This window comes from Nycticebus coucang, chromosome 2, assembly GCF_027406575.1.
Source record: "Nycticebus coucang isolate mNycCou1 chromosome 2, mNycCou1.pri, whole genome shotgun sequence".
In the NCBI taxonomy this organism is placed as follows: Eukaryota; Metazoa; Chordata; class Mammalia; order Primates; family Lorisidae; genus Nycticebus; species Nycticebus coucang.
In genome coordinates this window covers 160,223,471-160,242,726 of record NC_069781.1, presented here as the reverse complement: position 1 = coordinate 160,242,726, position 19,256 = coordinate 160,223,471, and the positions used below count along the sequence as shown (strand labels likewise).

The following is a 19,256-nucleotide window of genomic DNA, read 5'->3' as shown; positions in this document are numbered from 1 at the left end:
TCCAGCTACTTGTTTTGGGGAGTGAGAACCCTATGTTTTCATTAAACCTATTTTTTTTTTTGAGGCAGAGTCTCACTCTGTTGCCCCAGGCTAGAGTGCCCTGGCTTCAGACTAGCTCACAGCAACCTCAAGTGATCCTCCTTCCTCAGCGTCCTATGTAGCTGAAACAGACACTCACCACAATGCTCAGCTAATTTTCCCCCCCATTTTTAGTAGACACAGGGCTCGCTCTTGCTCAAGCTGTTTTTTGAACTCCCGAGCTCAAGTGATCCTTCAGCTTGGGCTTCCCACAATGCTAGGATTACAGGTGTTTGTTAAATACACTAAATGAAGATTCCATCTCGCTGAGCTGGTGGAGGGGACAGTCTTGGTTCATAACCAAGAATCTCACCATTCTTTCCTGGCTCTAGTAGGTTTGTTAAAATAAAGGTTTCTTTAATTGCTGTTTGCCTCTAGAAAAATTTTCAGAGATTTTATTGTTTTTCCCATTATAATTTTATCCAGTTTCACTAGAAAGTACATTTGTGGTGCTTCTTATGCTATCATGCTGAAATGGAATTCTCTGATGAGACATGTTGTTGTAAGTAAAAAGAAAACCTTAGAAGATGGTTGAAATTAAAATCAATGAAGAAAACTATTGCATGGATCATTACAAAAGTTTTAGGAAATACAGCAATCAAGAAACTGCCCAGATGTTTCCATGAAGCCATGAAGCCCTCCCAGCAACACCAATAAGCTTGAAACTTGCATAGATGAATCAGAAAGGATGCTGTCAACTGTTTCTTGGAAGTGAAATAATGGACCATAACACAGTCCGTCTCTAAACTTTTGTAGTTCCTTACATATCTTCAACATTAACAATGAGTTGAAGACGTAATTTTGAAAAAGTAACTAATTTTAAACAAGCTTACTATATCAATAAAGTATTTAAAGTAGCAATGATAAATCTAACAAAAAGATGCAAAAATCTCTTATAGCTAAAATTAAAAAAAAAAACAAAAAAATAATTAATTGGTATTCAGGTATATTGAAGAACATAAATAAAAAAACATGACCTTGATGTAGAAGGCTGATGATCATAATGATTTGTCTCAAAAATGGTTTCTCTTTTAATATCATTTCTAAGAAAGTTCTTGTACGAATTTTTATAGAATTTGATAATGTGATGCTATAGTTGTCAGAGAATAGCAAATGAGCAAGAATAGCCAAGAATCTGGTAAAATAAATGCCCTGAAGAAATCAAGATTTATTGTAAAGTTTTCACACATAAAAAGCATATTAGGGCAGGGTTAAAAAATAGACCATTGGAACAGAATAGTGATGTCATAAAGGGTTAAGATGCACAAAAATTTGATTTATGAGCCTGTGAGCACTAGAGATCAGTGAAGGAGGGTAAGTTACTCTATAATTAACCTTGAGTAGCTCAATTATTAGTATAGAAAACAATCAGTTCCTTATAACATAATTGAGAAAGGCAACTTTATAAAAATATTTTATATAATTATGCAAAAATTCTCAACAAAATCCTAGCCAATAGATTACAGCTTATCATCAAAAAAGTCATTCATCATGATCAAGTAGGCTTCATCCCAGGGATGCAAGGCTGGTTTAACATACGCAAGTCCATAAACATTATCCACCATATTAACAGAGGCAAAAATAAAGATCACATGATCCTCTCAATAGACGCAGAAAAAGCATTTGATAAAATCCAGCATCCTTTTCTAATTAGAACACTGAAGAGTACAGGCATAGGTGGCACATTTCTAAAACTGATTGAAGCTATCTATGACAAATCCACAGCTAGTATTTTACTGAATGGAGTAAAACTGAAAGCTTTTCCTCTTAGAACTAGAACCAGACAAGGTTGTCCTCTGTCACCTTTACTATTCAACATGGTGCTGGAAGTTCTAGCCAATACAATTAGGCAAGACAAGGAAATAAAGGAAATACAAATGGGAGCAGAGGAGGTCAAACTCTCCCTCTTTGCTGACGACATGATCTTATACTTAGAGAACCCCAAAGACTCAACCACAAGACTCCTAGAAGTCGTCAAAAAATACAGTAATGTTTCAGGATATAAAATCAATGTCCACAAGACAGTAGCCTTTGTGTACACCAATAACAGTCAAGATGAGAAGCTAATTAAGGACACAACTCCCTTCACCATGGTCTCAAAGAAAATGAAATACCTAGGAATATACCTAACGAAGGAGGTGAAGGACCTCTCTAAAGAAAATTAAGAAATCCTCAGAAAGGAAATAGCAGAGGATATTAACAAATGGAAGAACATACCGTGCTCATGGATGGGAAGAATCAACATTGTTAAAATGTCTATACTTCCCAAAGTAATCTACCTATTCAATGCCATTCCTATCAAAATACCAACATCTTACTTTCAAGATTTGGAGAAAATGATTCTGCATTTTGTATGGAACCGGAAAAAACCCCGTATAGCTAAGGCAGTTCTGTGTAACAAAAATAAAGCTGGCGGCATCAGCATACCAGATTTTAGTCTGTACTACAAAGCCATAGTGGTCAAGACAGCATGGTACTGGCACAAAAACAGAGACACAGACACTTGGAATCAAATTGAAAACCAAGAAATGAAACTAACATCTTACAACCACCTAATCTTCGATAAACCAAACAAGAACATACCTTGGGGGAAAGACTCCCTATGCAATAAATGGTGTTGGGAGAACTGGATGTCTACATGTAAAAGACTGAAACTGGACCCACACCTTTCCCCACTCACCAAAATTGATTCAAAATGGATAAAGGACTTAAATTTAAGTCATGAAACAATAAAAATCCTCCAAGAAAGCATAGGAAAAACACTGGAAGATATTGGGCTGGGGAAAGACTTCATGAAGAAGACTGCCATGGCAATTGCAACAACAACAAAAATAAACAAATGGGACTTCATTAAACTGAAAAGCTTCTGTTGAGCTAAGGAGACAATAACCAAAGCAAAGAGACAACCTACACAATGGGAAAGGATATTTGCATATTTTCAATCAGACAAAAGCTTGATAACTAGGTTCTATAGAGAACTCAAATTAATCCACATGAAAAAAGCCAACAATCCCATATATCAATGGGCAAGAGACATAAATAGAAACTTCTCTAAAGAAGACAGACGAATGGCTGACAAACACACGAAAAGATGTTCATCATCTCTATATATTAGAGAAATGCAAATCAAAACCACCCTGAGATGTCATCTAACTCCAGTGAAAATGGCCCACATCACAAAATCTCAAAACTGCAGATTCTGGCGTGGATGTGGAGAGAAGGGAACACTTTTACACTGCTGGTGGGACTGCAAACTAGTACAACCTTTCTGGAAGGAAGTATGGAGAAACCTCAAGGAGCTCAAGCTAGACCTCCCATTTGATCCTGCAATCCCATTACTGGGCATCTACCCAGAAGGAAAAAAATCCTTTTATCATAAGGACACTTGTACTAGACTGTTTATTGCAGCTCAATTTACGATCGCCAAAATGTGGAAACAGCCTAAATGTCCACCAACCCAGGAATGGATTAACAAGCTGTGGTATACGTATACCACGGAAACTATTCAGCTATTAAAAAAAATGGAGACTTTACATCCTTCGTATTAACCTGGATAAAAGTGGAAGACATTATTCTTAGTAAAGCATCACAAGAATGGAGAAGCATGAATCCTATGTACTCAATTTTGATATGAGGACAATTAATGACAATTAAGGTTATGGGGGGGAGGAAAAGCAGAAAGAGGGACGGAGGGAGGGGGTGGGGCTTTGGTGTGTGTCACACTTTATGGGGGCAAGACATGATTGCAAGAGGGACTTTGCCTAACAATTGCAATCAGTGTAACCTGGCTTATTGTACCCTCAATGAATCCCCAACAATAAAAAAAAAAAAATACTTTAAATAAAAAAAAAAAAAAGAATTTTTTAGAAAATAAGGCTTGAAAATACGAATACAAAATAGACTGATAAAATTGACTATATAAACATTAAGATAAAAATTATGTTTAGTTTGAATACCAAAAAAGTTAGGGAGTGCAATGTTTTCTTAATGTGGATAAATTTTGTCATGATAAGGTCCGAGCTTTCAGTGTATCTGCCACCAGAATAATGTACATCGTACTTGAGAGGTAGATTCAAAATTAAAATCTAAATGAAGTGAAAAGGCACTATAGGTTTTCAATAACAAACCACAACCTTCTAGAAGATATTTTCAACATAAAAGATATAAAAAGTATTCTGAAAACATTAACTTGAATTGTGTAAAATTGTTGATATTTATGTGTTTTGGTGTGTATAATACTGACAATTTCATTTGCCCAATGAAAGAATTCAAATAAATCAATAAGAAATGCATACAGCAATAAAAAATGATTTTAAAAAAAGATAAGTAGGAAAACAGGCAATCGATATTGCCCAGAGATTGCAGATAAAATTTAAGGATGAATCATGGACTTCTCTTACCCAGTCAAAAATTTTCTATGTGTAGAAATGGGAATGACTTATGCAAATTCCAGAATTAGTAATAAAACTATATTTGATATGAATTTTTCAGTAGACTAACCAGCGCTCTTCTAAGTAATAAAGGAAAAATGTGAAAATTCCAATATTAGTAAAACAAATGTAAGTTTAGTGATGGACTCACCAATGCTTTTCTAAGTGGTAAAGGAGATAACTTTGTTCTTCAACAAGCAATATTCTTGCTGCAATTTCTAAATTATCACTGTAGATGGTTTAAAAGAGAGAACATGCAAAGATAGTTTCTCATGTAAATAAAATGTCAACCAAAAAAAGACAAAAAGCTTCATCGCAGTTTCATTAATTGCATCTTGAAGAACAATTCCCATTTCTGGTTTTGAACCATGGCACATGAAATCATCTACGAGGGTTCTTTACACTAATTAACTGTACTCAAATGTGTCACACAATTTCTGAAAATATAACAAAACTACATATCCTCTGTTTTGAGATCACATTCTCCTGCTTTTAGCTTAGTGTTATTTCTTTCTACTTGGCGGAAATAAAGATTAATGGATCATTTGGACTATCACTGCCTAACTCCATTAGAAACCTCTCTTGCTTTGCAAATTACTATATAATGAGGCACAACCAGAAGAAATCTAGAAAAAAGATGGTTAACTTGAAGTGCTTTTTCTATTTGACTGCTTACTAGCAAGGCATTATAGGCCTGTTCATACCTTAAACAAAGCAAAATAAATATAATTATACAAATATTTTAGCGAATGGTTATCACTTTTTTGGAAATCCTAATATGTGTGTAGTGCTATCTGGTATAGAAGATTTAACATATGTACTTGAACTCATTTGAATGGTATATTTGTCCACCTATTTGAGTATTTTGGAAACCAGTAAGACACTTACAACCAGAAACTGAACCACGGTGGTTTGGAATCCTTGATTTAACATGCCATAATGAGGTAGCTTAGTGTTCTGAGGTTTGTAAATGTGCAAATATTTGAAAAAATCATAATTGAAATAATCATTTTTCCCAAATAACACTGCACACCATAACCAAAATTTTATTTGTTTGGTTTTGGTTATAGTATCAGTGTGATATAATTAGTATTCTCATTTTGAGTGAAAACTGAGGAAACTGATTAATAATTAATATATACAATAGCACTGTACTTAATGAAATCGAGATGAATGGTAATGGGGTGAAATTTTGAGAAACGGACAGCTGACAGGGGACCAGTCACTTCTTACTGAACAGTTTTGCTTTGACTTGAAATACATCTTTAAGTCTTGTTTAAATGTCCTTAACCATTGTTTCAGATAACCAGAATATATCTGCATATAATTAATTTGTATATGCAGAATGAAGCACCTCCTTGTATGGCTTCTGATTTTGTTGATTTTGTTCTTATTGTATAATCAATACAAATCTTCCTGACAGAATTTTAATATATGTGGCATGTCTCCTCCCATTGGCAATACATGCGACTTCTGATACATCTCAATATGAATGCTGTAGGGCATGACTGACCTTTTATAGGTACCTGTGGGAGTAAACAAAGTGCACTGTTTTGAATATCACCTTGTCCTGCCATCTAGCAGAGGTGTCCAACCTGCAGACTGTGGGCCACATGCATATATATTATTTGAGGCCTATTTTACTCATCTGTGGTGTGGATATTGTGAAAATTATGCATGGGCATTATTTTTGCTCATCATCTCTCATTAGTGTTTGTGATTTTTAACGTGTGTGTCAAGACAACTCTTCTTATTCCAATGGGCAGCAGAAAAAAAGAAAGGGTGGACCTCCGTTAGAGCCTCTCAAACATGGCTTTCAAATACGGTGACATTCTATGTGGTCAATTTTGCTTAATGCATTAGTAGGATAAATGAAAGAAAATTAAGCTCATTTATGGATTTATGGAGACTTAGGATAATGAATGTCTTCTGGAAGGACAGTTGAAGATTTCTTTTTATAAAAGGAATATTTGGCATTTATAAGGTGATGGCAGAACTCCATTATGGTACCACATTCATTCAATCTTTATGGTGCAGATTTTTCAGTCCATGCCAATTGAGAAAGTGTGAAGAAGGAATGGGGGAAACAGCCTGAATGGTCCAGTGAAGTTGAAATTGTCTTCAGCTCTGCAGAGCATTTATGAACTAGAAAAATGGCTGTTGTTTAGGCAGCCATTTTGAAATGATACAAATTATTGTAATTTTCATTTTTTTCCCAGATAATTCCCTCAGTATTTTGGCAAAGCATAATGGATTCAACCGCCAGAAGCAAGAAGTATATCTTCTACCGATTATAATCAGTGACAGTGGGAATCCTCCTCTGAGCAGCACCAGCACCCTGACCATCCGTGTCTGTGGCTGCAGCAATGATGGTGTTGTCCAGTCTTGTAATGTTGAAGCTTATGTCCTTCCCATTGGACTCAGTATGGGCGCCTTAATTGCCATATTAGCGTGCATCATTTTGCTGCTAGGTATGTATTTCCTTCATTGCCTAATGGTCATCATTTTTCCAGTTCATAAACGAGTGTAGATAAGGACAGCAATCCCTTGTCAGCATTCTTTTGAGGAAGAGGGATTTCTTTCCTTTTCCACATTTTGAGATCACTAAGACAAAGTAAAGAGAAAAAAGGGCTGTGGAAGTAAATGTTTAATTGAAAAGGACTTTCTATGGCTTTCTCAATCCATCACCAGTGAAGAGATGGGCAAAGTATAGTGGTGGCAGTAAGAAGAGCCCCAGATCCTCTGAGGCACAGCAGTTCACTATAAGAGGGGCTCCCCTATGCCCACAGTATTGTTTTATCTAAACAATGCATAGATTGCATTGCTAGGTTCATCAGATGACAGTGTTTTTTTTTTTTTTTTAATTAAATCATTGCTGTGTACATTAATGGAATCATGGGGTACAATGTGCTGGTTTTACATACAATTTGAAATATTTTCATCAAACAGGTTAACATAGCTTTCATGGCATTTTCTTAGTTATTGTGTGAAGACATTTGTATTCTACATTTAGTAAATTTAACATGTACCCTTGTAAGATGCACTGTAGGTGTGGTCCCACCAATTACCCTCCCTTCACCCATCCTCCCCCTCCTCTCCCATATTCTTCTTAGCAAAGTATCTCAAGAATGGAAGAAAAAGTATCCAATGTACTCAGCCTTACTATGAAACCTACAATGTATAGCCCAAGAATATGGGGAAAGGGGATAGGGAAGGGAGTAGATGACAAAGTTCGATGACATAAAAAGAAAACAAGCAAACAAAAGCTATTTTTTACTTTTAAATAATATTGTCTTCCTCAGATATTTTTATTGATATTAACATCTAATTAAAATGAAGATTGCAAGTTGAAGGAAGCTTCTTGCGGGTGAGGGAGAGGGGCTAATTATGGGTACAAAAATGTAGTAAGATAGGAGAAATAAGATCTAGTGTAGGGTACCACAATTGAGCAACTATAGCTAACAATTTATTGAATATTTCAAAATAGCTAGAAGACTATATTTGGAATGTTCCCAACACAAAGAAATGACAAATGTTTAAGATGATGGATATCCAAATTATGCAGATTCAATCATTACACATTGTATGTTTGTATCAAAATATCACCCGCATCCCATAAATATGTACACATACAACTAATAAATTTAAAAAACTAATTAAAAATAAAAAAAAACAATTGTAAAACTGAGATTAGAAGCAGAAACATGTAGAAGAATGAAGAGTTATACCTCGTCTTGCCCATAAGAAATCGGAAACCTTAAGGATGGTGTCTTCCCAGTTACCTCTGTCTTGCTCCCCCAGTCCCTTAAATTTAAGTATCACTTTGCTGACTATTTTGCGTCATTGGCCCATGTTTGAATTGGCCCCCTAGCTACCTGGGTGTGTGCTCCTTTCTAGCTCCCTACCATTAGACCTCCCTTCCCTGATTGAGGCATTCCAGCTTCATCCAAAACAAAAAGTTGCCCTGCAACTTTGGATTCACTTTTGTGAAATAATGTAATTCAATTGGAAAGTGTCTTGAAGAACTGTTAAAACACAAAATATGGCAGTGCCCATAGCTTAGTGGGTAGGGTAACAGCCACATACAGGCTGGTGGGTTAGAACCTGGTCCAGGCCAGCTAAACAACAATGACAACTGCAACGACAACAAAAAGAAATAGCTGGATGTTGTGGCAGGCGCCCGTAGTTCCAGCTAATTGAGAGGCTGAGGCAAGAGAATCGCATAAGCACAAGAGGTTGAGGTGCTGTGAGCTGTGACACCATGGCACTCGACCGAGGGCAACATAGTAAGACTCTGTCTCAAAAATATATATATACCTAACAAATGCAATTAGTGTACTTATTGGCTTATTGTACCCTCAATGAATGTACTGGCTTATTGTACCCTCAATGAATCCCCAACAATAAAAAAAAAAGTATATATATTATATATTTATATATATGTGTGTGTGTATATGTCTATATATATATATATATATATATATATATATATATATATGGCATGACCTAATTTATTGCTTTTTCTTTATAAAAGAAAGATTTGGGGTGGCGCCTGTGGCTCAAGGAATAGGGCGCTGGCCCCATATACTGGAGGTGGTGGGTTCATAACCTGGCCCCGGCAAAAACTGCAAAAAAAAAAAAAAGACACACAGCATGTTAGTCATACTATCTGTGCTGTTTTCTATTGATATTTTGTGCCATTCACTCCAGCAATCATGACAGTGTAAAATGTTAACCTTTCACCATGAATAGGTGTAATTTGATCCTTTTAACCCAGGTTCATCACCATTTAATAAACAGAAGTGGTCTGGAACAGTATTTATTTCAAAATCTGAAGTTTATTCTTCAGAAAGGTGTTTAACTTAATTCCCCAGTAAATATTATTAAAGCTGCATGCTCATGCATTTGCTTGCAAATGTCCCCCCTCTCTTAACCTATGTGGTGTATTTGTTGCTTGTGAAATGATCTGCTCATTTGGGTAACTGCTATTTAATATTTTCCTACAGTCATTGTGGTGCTGTTTGTAACTCTGCGGCGACATAAAAATGAGCCATTAATCATCAAAGATGATGAAGATGTTCGAGAAAACATCATTCGCTATGACGATGAAGGAGGAGGAGAGGAGGACACAGAGGCTTTTGACATTGCAACGTTACAAAACCCAGATGGAATTAATGGATTTTTACCCCGTAAGGATATTAAACCAGATTTGCAGTTTATGCCAAGGCAAGGGCTTGCTCCAGTTCCGAATGGTGTTGATGTCGATGAATTTATAAATGTGAGGCTTCATGAGGCAGATAATGACCCCACGGCCCCGCCATATGACTCCATACAGATATATGGCTATGAAGGCCGAGGGTCTGTGGCTGGCTCCCTCAGCTCCCTGGAGTCCACCACATCAGACTCAGACCAGAATTTTGACTACCTCAGTGACTGGGGTCCCCGTTTTAAGAGACTGGGCGAACTCTACTCTGTTGGTGAAAGTGACAAAGAGACTTGACAGTGGATTATAAATGAATCACTGGAACTGAGCATTCTGTAATATTCTAGGGTCACTCCCCTTAGACACAACCAATGTGGCTGTTTGTTTTAGAGGCAAGTTTAGCACCCATCATCTATAAACTCAACCACATTTTAATGTTTAACCAAAAAAAAAATAAATAACAATAATAAAATAAAAAATATGTTAGGAGGTTATAAATCTTGTGGAGTGTGAATTAAGTATGTGGAATGTCTAGAAGTCTTTGGATATTTGATATTGACCTGACCACCACAGACAAATATTGGGATCCTTGTTAATCCTTAGAGAAATGCTACAAAAAGCGGAAAAAATCAAAATTAAAAGGTGCTTTCTTAGGGAAAAAAAAAAAAAATGGACCCTCAAGAAATCTGCTGCTGATAATATGTCTTTTGCAAGAAGTTTCATGAATGCAAATGGTTTTTTCCCCTTGACCTATAAGGATCCCTCTATAAATGATAAAGCAATACTTGGTCTGCTGTACACTATAACTTTTTGGAGTTTTAAGAGGCCTCCTAGATTATATGGTACAGTGACCACACATTGTACATAATTGTTGGCCCCACTCACCAGAGACTGAATAGCGTCTTTAAATATTGTGTCGAGCCTTAAAATATTCATGTTCCTAATCCATCCCAGGGTGGGGCTTGCCAACTCAGTGGTGGAAGGAGAGAAATCCCATTCAAACATGTTTGTTTTCTAGAAGCAGGATTCTTCTCCCTTCTGCTTCATTTCCTTCCACAGGACACAAAGATAAACTGTTACCACACAGTGGACTACATAAGAGACAGATGGTTTTATTGCTAGTGCGTGAATTTATTTGTTTAAAGCCTCGAAATAAATATTTTATTGATGTTAATTAATGCTTTTATTTATTAAGGTTGGTAATCTATAGATTAAGGGACTATAAGGGGGAAAAAAACCCTAAATTATATCCATTAATAATCCTTTAGATTGTTTTATATAAATATATACAATGAATGTTTAATACATGTACATTTTGATGAGACAAGTATGGCAGGCAATATTATCAAAAGGAGAGCTGTTAGCCTCTTTAGAGTAGAAAGTGTTATTGTAACTGGTGATGGCAGGAACAGCATTTTCCCAGAGAAACTTTTGAACTGTTTTCTATTTTGTTCATAATCCTAGTATTTGGTGTTTTTACTACAAGCACAAACATCTGAAAGTATATTGATTCCTGTGACTATTTAAACCTTAGACTTTTAGATACCCACCTAATGCCCTACCTAGAAACATGCCTCAAGTTACCCCTCCTGTTTTAGCGCAGGACCTGATTTGTACATAATTTCATTGCTTATGTTTTTTTAGTACTCCTCTCCCTGATCTTCATAGTAATGCTCAGAATGTCTTAGAGACTCCAAAAAAAGAACAGCACTAGATGATGTGGGCATATTTAATTTGTAATGCAAACCTGCCATTTAGGAGTAGAAAATGTATGATACAACTCAAGTATTACATGCAGATCATTTTAATTTTCTACTTTGCTTTAATGCAATATTGTTTATTTACTCCATGTATTGTATTCAGAGAAACTCCTGTATTGTTTCTTACTTTGTGAAATATATTTTTATAAATACCTTTGTTGTCATCAATTTTTTTTCCCCAGTCAGTGGAAGACTCATTGACAAGATAATCGACTCTAACTAAAATTCCAACATGTTCCAGCAAATCATCCCAAGGGTCACTTTTGTTTGTAAGAGTCTTTATTTATAAAGACCCGGTGAAGGGCATCGCCTGTGGCTCAAAGGGGTAGGGCGCCGGCCCCATATCCCGGAAGTGGCGGGTTCAAACCCAGCCCCAGCCAAAAACTGCAAAAAAAGACCCGGAGAACAGACATGAGTTGCCAAATATCACACAGCAAGGTACCAGCAGGAACATAAAAGGCACATTGGAGCCCCTAAAGGGACTCCAGCTGTGTCATTTGGGTCCTTCTTGACGCAGACATGTGTTGGGCAGGGGAAGACTACAGAAAAGTTTTCAGATGTAAAACTTGTGAAAATGAAAAGATGAGGAATCAGGATTTGGCAAGAGAGTCATAGACTGCAATGCAGACCTGGTGAAATCTTTGCCAGTCCAATGTGGGATTGTGGAGTGAAAAATTGTCCATTTGAGGATTAACTCTCTGGGCAAGAATAGGCTGTGGTCCTCTGCCCTCTCCGTCATTGGCTTGGGGCTGCTAAAAAGAGCATCTGAAGGCACCAACTTGCAGAGGACTGTGACAGAAACAAAATGTTTGAATATTCTACTAAGAATATATAGCTTTCCAGGGTCTTAATCAACTTTTTAATCAGTTTCTGTTGCCTGAGAATAGTTCATCTTTTATGCTTATTACTATGGCTATTGAACACTTTTTCTTGAGGTCAGAAGGATGGTCCAAAGTGGTTTTAAATATACCAGGTCTTGGCATAGTGTCTTATACAGGTTCTTGATGAATGTAAATCATTAATAATAGTCGTAATAATAATCAATAGTAATATTCCAACTATCTTATACATTCTAAACCAATGAAAGATTTTTCTTTTTCTTTTACTTATCTCTGGCATATCAGATTCATCTCTGGTATATTTTGCAGTGAAGTGACTAGATTAAAGACACAAAAATATGTCTAACAGAAAGATGACACTATTCTTTTCAGGAATATAAAATCTATGTCCTCCAATATTGGCAATCAATAGGATATCTCCATATGGTGGTTTTTGTGTGCAGGAGATTAATGTTTTGTGTACTAGTTTCCAAAATCATGACTTATAATTTCCTTTACCTAAGAAGAAAAAATGAAAGCATAGATTGCTCAGTAATTTTCTTTGGCACCATCATGCTACCCACTTTCCCCAAAAATAAGACATCCTCCGAAAATAAGACCTACTTACAGGAAAGATAAGACGTCCCCTGAAAATAAGACCTAGCGCATCTTTAGGAGCACACCTTAAAATAAGACACTGTCTTATTTTCGGGGAAACAGGGTAGCATTTTGTGTTTAAAAGGTCATTTCAGGTTTTAAAATGTGAAATCAAGTGACTAATAACCTTGTTAGTTAATGGGCTAAACTGTACCTTTACAGTTTCCTGAATTTAACTAAAGATCTGAGGATCTCTCTCTCTCTCACACACACACACACACAAAATTTGGCTTAAGAGTTTAGTTAGCAACACACTTGCCAGAGCTTCCCTAACCAAAAGAGGTCTATGAGGTTCCTAATCACTTTCAGGAGTTATGTACCTCATATTCAACCTGTTATATAACATATTTTAAAACTTTATTAAAGTGACCACTTTAATCTTTGTTTATTGTTTTCTATTCCATCAGTATTGACATAGCTGAGACAAGGGCTCTCTGCCTAACGGAAGAAGAGTTAAGTGGAAGTGAAGTGAGACATAATGTTCTCCCTCTGCCCATCTGACAGTTCAAGATTCCTATCTGAGGACTGATACATCCCTAAGTGATTGTACATCACATGAGATCTTATTACCAAAAAGTCACTTAAACATTCATATATGCATAATATAGAATATTAGGAGGGCATTCCTTGCAATAATTTTTATGAGCATAGTTACAATACATTTTAAAAAGTTTATAATAGGATGACTAAAATTTGCTGTTTATTAAATGTATGTGTTAACCTTGCCACGCAGAATTATGGTTTGTAGGGTATGAGTTTTGTAGTGAAAATGTTTTGGGAAAAATGTGTGGGCAAGCGTATGTGTATATATAAAAGAAAAGAAAACTTTGATTCGCTAGTATCACCAGTGAAGCCAGGATGCTTAGAAAAAGACAAATGTGTCTTTGGGAGAGTTTGCTTAATCAGATGCTTAAAGTAAGGCAAGTCTCGGCATGAGACTTAGAAATCTCCTAGGAGCAGCCAGATTCCACACTGAGACTCAACAGAGTTCTGGGCTATGCTGTATTTTGGAAAAGGAAAAGCGGGTGCTGAGAGCTAAGTAGCCAATTACTCTTTATAGCCACATAAGGACTAGAGGCAAGTAGACCCTTCCAACAAGTTGTATTATGCTATCGCTGGCTTTGCAGGGAATCTCACGAATGTGTAACCTTCTGATTGCCTTTTTGATTGAAAGTTCCATCTGAGATCAGGGCAGTGAAACCAGTAATAAGATTTCAAAAAATCCCATCACTGGCACTGTCGGAAAGGCTGAGCATGACTGAAATCCTATCATTGTCAGTCAAAAAGATAAGGTAACAGTGGGCATCACTATAAAAGCTCTATAAATGCACAGTTTTTAACATGAATATCAAGACTGAAAAGAATATACATATGTATGCGTATATGCATATTCATATATGTGGGTCTATACACAGTACATTCAATTAAGGTACTGGGGATAATTTACATTTGCCTTTTTTTTTTTCATCTCACAATCCCATATACTACAAAACCCCTGGATCTGTGCCTCTCTGTGTTCCTGAATCTAATCTTGAACTTGAAAGAAATTGGATTGAGGATAAAAGGTTTTAAATGCAGGTTTTTGTTTGTGAACAGAATGATGCCTCATAATACCCGGGATAATAATTAAACATGTGAAGCTGTTTCGCTTGTGAAGCTGAATTTAGACTTTTTTTATCATTGTATTTTTAAAATTTTAATGTTTAAACTATTATGATTAATATAGGTATACATATTCCTAAGGTACATGTGATGTTTTGATACAGGCATATGATGTGTATTAATCAAGTCAGGGTAACTGACATATCCATTTCCTCAGGCCTTCATCATTTTGTTGTGTCAATAACATTCCAGTAATGAGAAAAGCACTGTGGAATATATTTTTCAAGCAATACTTATCTTCTCATTTATATATTTTTTTTCAATTTCAATACCATTTTTTTTATACAAAGTTTTTTGCACTGTTACTTATTTGGCCAAACAGTGTTGAATATATTATTTGCTCTTGTAGTTATTGGCTTTTATGATATTGTAAAAAAAAAAAAAAAAAAAGTCTTCAATGTCTATCATTAAAATAGACACTTATTTTTATTGTTTTCTACTTAGCCAGTACATATGTATAGATTACTTGGTACATTCTTGATAGTTAAGATATTCTAGTCATAGTATTTTGGGCAGTCTTAATATTATGGGGAACATAAAATTAAAAAGTGCTCTCATTCAATGGACTATCTGAAGGGCAAGAATTTGGTCTACTACATTTATTAAGCACCTATCAGTGCAGGAATTAGGCTACAAGGTTGTTATGAAAAAATTAAATATGGTGGCATCACCAAATTTATTTCCTTTTCTTACACAATGGTTCTGATCAATCTCATCTGAAGTAATTGTTGGAAGCATTCTTTCCCTATGCTTAAGTAGTATTCAAATCTGGATTTAAACTTACATTGGCCTGACATTAAATCCTTTAACTTTCAATGAAAGAATTATCTCTGTGACTGTAATGTGAAGCTTGTAATGGCAAGAAATAGAAATTAAGTTATATATAGTGTTAGGAGGAGGAAGTGAGTGACTCAAAATGGGCTTTCCAGAGAATTTTGCAAAAAAGATATGTGCTGAAGAATGGGTGCAACAAAAATTACAACTATTCGAAAAAAATCTAAAAGGGAAAATTGTAAAAAGAGCTGTATCTTAGGATGAATGAGACATTTGGGACTTTCAGAGACATACAGAAATTGGGTGTTCACAGGAAAGTCTAGGTTTACCTAAATTGGAAGGTTTTTGGATGAGAAACACGAGGTTCAAAGATTTCCTAAGAAATTTTCAGCGTTAAATCACACGTTTTGTAAGTGAGAGAAGCAAGAATGGAATTTTGTTTGTCCGGATCATTTCCTAGGTTGTATGACAGTGTGGTTTTGCGTTTATTCTTCCCCCTTCCCTGTTTATGGAAGTTTCATCTAGGTCTCAAGGTCAGTAGGCATTTGCTGGAGACAATGGTGCCTTTGGGTACTTTTCGCCCAACTTGAGTTACCCGCCACCACCTATTTCACACCTGGAATGCAAGTATTGCATTTATCTCTACTAATAGACAATAGATATCTCTTGCAATTATCTCTACTAATAGATAATAGATGTCTCTATTATTATTCACAGATTACAGAAGAGGGTTGCTAGGAGGAATATCACCAGATGCTGTTTGAAGAGAGAGACTACAAAAAGCTATGGCTTCCGTGAATCCCAAGGCCAGGACCAGAAAAGGAAATGAGAGGTCACTAAAAACAAATTTCAATTTCTTAAGATTTCCTTTGTACATGAAAAGATCTCCAGGGACATCCTGTGACTCTTTATAAATATGAGCAAGATTTTAACAACGGTGGTCTAAGATTGAATATGACAATTTAAGAGACATTCTTTTCCCAATGTATGCTTTACCCTGATGACAATTTTGTCTAATGGTGTCTTAGGTTTTCTTTCACTCAACCTCTAATGTTTCATACCTATTTTATATTTGTCAAGTCTGATTGTTGAGTATGTGAATGGATATTATGGGCTCAATGTTAGAGCTATAAATAACAATATTGCAAATAAACTGAAAAAAAGGAACTTTGGAACAACATTTTTTTCCTACAAAATATGTTTTAGATACTATACTAATGACAAAAAAAAAAAAAGATATACCTAGCACATGTCTCTTATTTCTCAAAGATGTGGAGTCAAATTATGTAAAATATAGAAAGGAACAAAGGATAAAACATTAGATTTGATTATACTATAAAAGAGCTAAACAGACAGTGTTTTGAGAGTGCAGAGAAAGAAAACCTACCTAAGCCTGCCAAGGCACATAGGCTGTGTTAGAATGAGTCCTGGAAGTACACATCATATCATAAGCATCCAGGCACCTGAAGACAAATGATCATGCTGACGGGATCTCTCAATGGCCCTTGCTGCCAGTGTTTCTCACCCCAATGAGTTCTGCACATGACAGAATTACCAGTACCCTTAATTATTTAACAAATGCATACCAATGACTTTCCATTAATTTAGGTGTTGGGACTGTAGCATTGAATAGGACAGAAGAGTTCTATTTCTTCAAAGACCCAGTGGTGTGGAAGAAATGTAGAGGAGAAGAAAAAAGAAAAAGAGTGATATTACAGAACACAACAGATGGATGGGAAAAATAGATGTTTTACTTGGAGTGGACAGGGTGATATTTGAGCTTCCATGTGAACATGTTATAGTAAGAGCAAACCATAGAAAAGTATATTGAAATGTTTGTGGTACTTGCTCTCCTGCACTAAACCAATGGCATATACAAGAAACGAAAAGGAGCTCCAGATAACAATAGGTAAAGGTGAAGGTGACACAATAGATGTAGAGAACTGGGCAGAGACCATATTACCCAGGTTCATGGCAACCAGGATAAGAAACTTAGATTTGCTTTATGTGCAAGAGGAAGAAATTGAAAGAATCCAAAAACTAAGGAATGATATGATCTGTCTTATAATTACAAAATATAGACTCTGGTTCCTATATGAAATTAAGATCATGGGAGACAAAAATGAATGTGAGAAACCCAGATAGGAAGTTGTTATCATAGCCCAAGGAAGAGATTACCTTGACTTTGACTTTGGAGTGCTAAAAGAGATAGAAGAAATAGACTCTAGATATATTTGATGTATAAAATTCATTGGATGTGCAAAATGAAGGAAAGATAAAATTTAAAGATAATTTCTGTGGGGTTGGAGGGGCTATTTACAAAAAAGTAGATTTGTTCACCAAAGACTAACATCCTAACTTATGTAATGATCAATTACCGAAAAGGATAGCGGAAAGCAGAGCCCTTCAGAAATTTCTATATGTATATAAGGAATTATAACTTGTCAGGATTTTTCAGTGACACACAACCAATAGGACAGATACATCTAAAGAGAGATTTATACGAGGAACTGGCTCAGGACATTATGGAGGAAGAGAAATCCTATGATCTGTTGCCTGCTAGATGGAGACCCAAGAAAGCCCATGTTATAGATCAGTTTGGGTCCAAAAGCCTGAGAATCGGGGGAGAGAATAGTGTCAATCCCAGTGTGAGGAAAAAAGAAAATGAAATATGATATTTCAGCTCAAAAAAAAAAAATGGGGAAAATGTTTTCTCTCCTATTTAGTACCTTGATGAGGCCCACCTTGGGGAGGACAGTTTACTCTACCAAATTCTATCCCTTCAAATGCTGACTTCATCTGGAAATATCGTCAAAGACACACCAGAGATAATGTTTAATCTGGCCACACTATGGCCTAGTTAATTTGACATATAAAATAAACTATTGCAAGGGCCAGCCAGAAAATACTACCACATGTTGAAATTTCTATATAGCAATACTTGGGTCAATAAAGGTCACAAGAGACCTAATGAGTCTTAAGAAGAAAAGGCCACCAACCCAAGAATGGATTAACAAGCTGTGGTATATGTATACCATGGAATACTATTCAGCCACTAAAAAAGGATGGAGAGTGTACATCTTTTGCATTAACCTGGATGGAAGTAGAACACATTATTCTTAGTAAAGTATCACAAGAATGGGGAAGCAAGAATCCTATGTACTTAATTCTGATATGAGGACAATTAATGACCTAGTACATGGTGAGGGGTTGGAGAGAGCAGAGAAGGGAAAAGAGGGAGGGGGTGGGGGTCACAGGGTGTGGTACACCTTTTGGGGGTGGGACAAAATTATAAGAGGGTCTTTATCTATCAAATGCAATCAATGTAAACTGGTTCCTTGTACCCTCAGTGAATCTCCAACAATAAAAAAAAAAGACGAAAAGGTCCAGTCAGACTTATAACTTTCTATTTTTTAGTTTTCTAGAAATTGAAAAATAATAGAGGCTCTGCTTTGGTGAGTTAGGTCATTCTTGGTTGGGGGATGATGGATTTAGTTAATGGAAATGTTTCTTAATGGAAATGAGGAAATGATACCCTGGAACATTTATCTATATTTACCTAAAAGTTGAAAAAAAAAAAAAAGCACAAACATAGTATGTTATTGAGGAAGCATTACTGTGGTATATCCTTTCTCTTTGGACTGAATACTAATTCTCAAGAGAAGAAATATTTCATCTTTGTGGTTTAGGTATGATAAAATATATCATTAAAAAACACTCTTGAAAACTTCTTTTGTGTTCGTTTATTGACACTTGCTTATAAATTTCATGAGGTCCTCTGGAAGTTAAGGGGGTTGGCACGTATAGATAGAACTGAAGTAATGTCAGGCTGAAGAGAAAGTCTTGTGAAAAATAATTATAAGAATTTCTTATA

At 35.9% G+C, this 19,256-nt stretch overlaps 1 protein-coding gene across 2 annotated transcripts in view; it reads left to right on the top strand.

Annotated features, from left to right (window-relative positions):
• The window catches only part of CDH8 (cadherin 8), a 435,918-nt gene extending 419,395 nt beyond the window's left edge, over positions 1-16,523 (top strand). Inside the window, exons 11-13 of one of the 2 annotated variants that reach the window (XM_053603265.1) lie at positions 6,728-6,979; positions 9,515-9,697; positions 16,100-16,523. In XM_053603265.1, coding sequence (XP_053459240.1) covers positions 6,728-6,979; positions 9,515-9,697; positions 16,100-16,146 — 482 coding nt within the window. In that variant the 3' untranslated portion in view covers positions 16,147-16,523. Of the gene's footprint in view, positions 1-6,727; positions 6,980-9,514; positions 11,625-16,099 lie in introns of those variants that run through there. The other variant, XM_053603259.1, reaches the window with a different exon arrangement.
• The last annotated feature ends 2,733 nt before the right edge of the window (positions 16,524-19,256 follow it).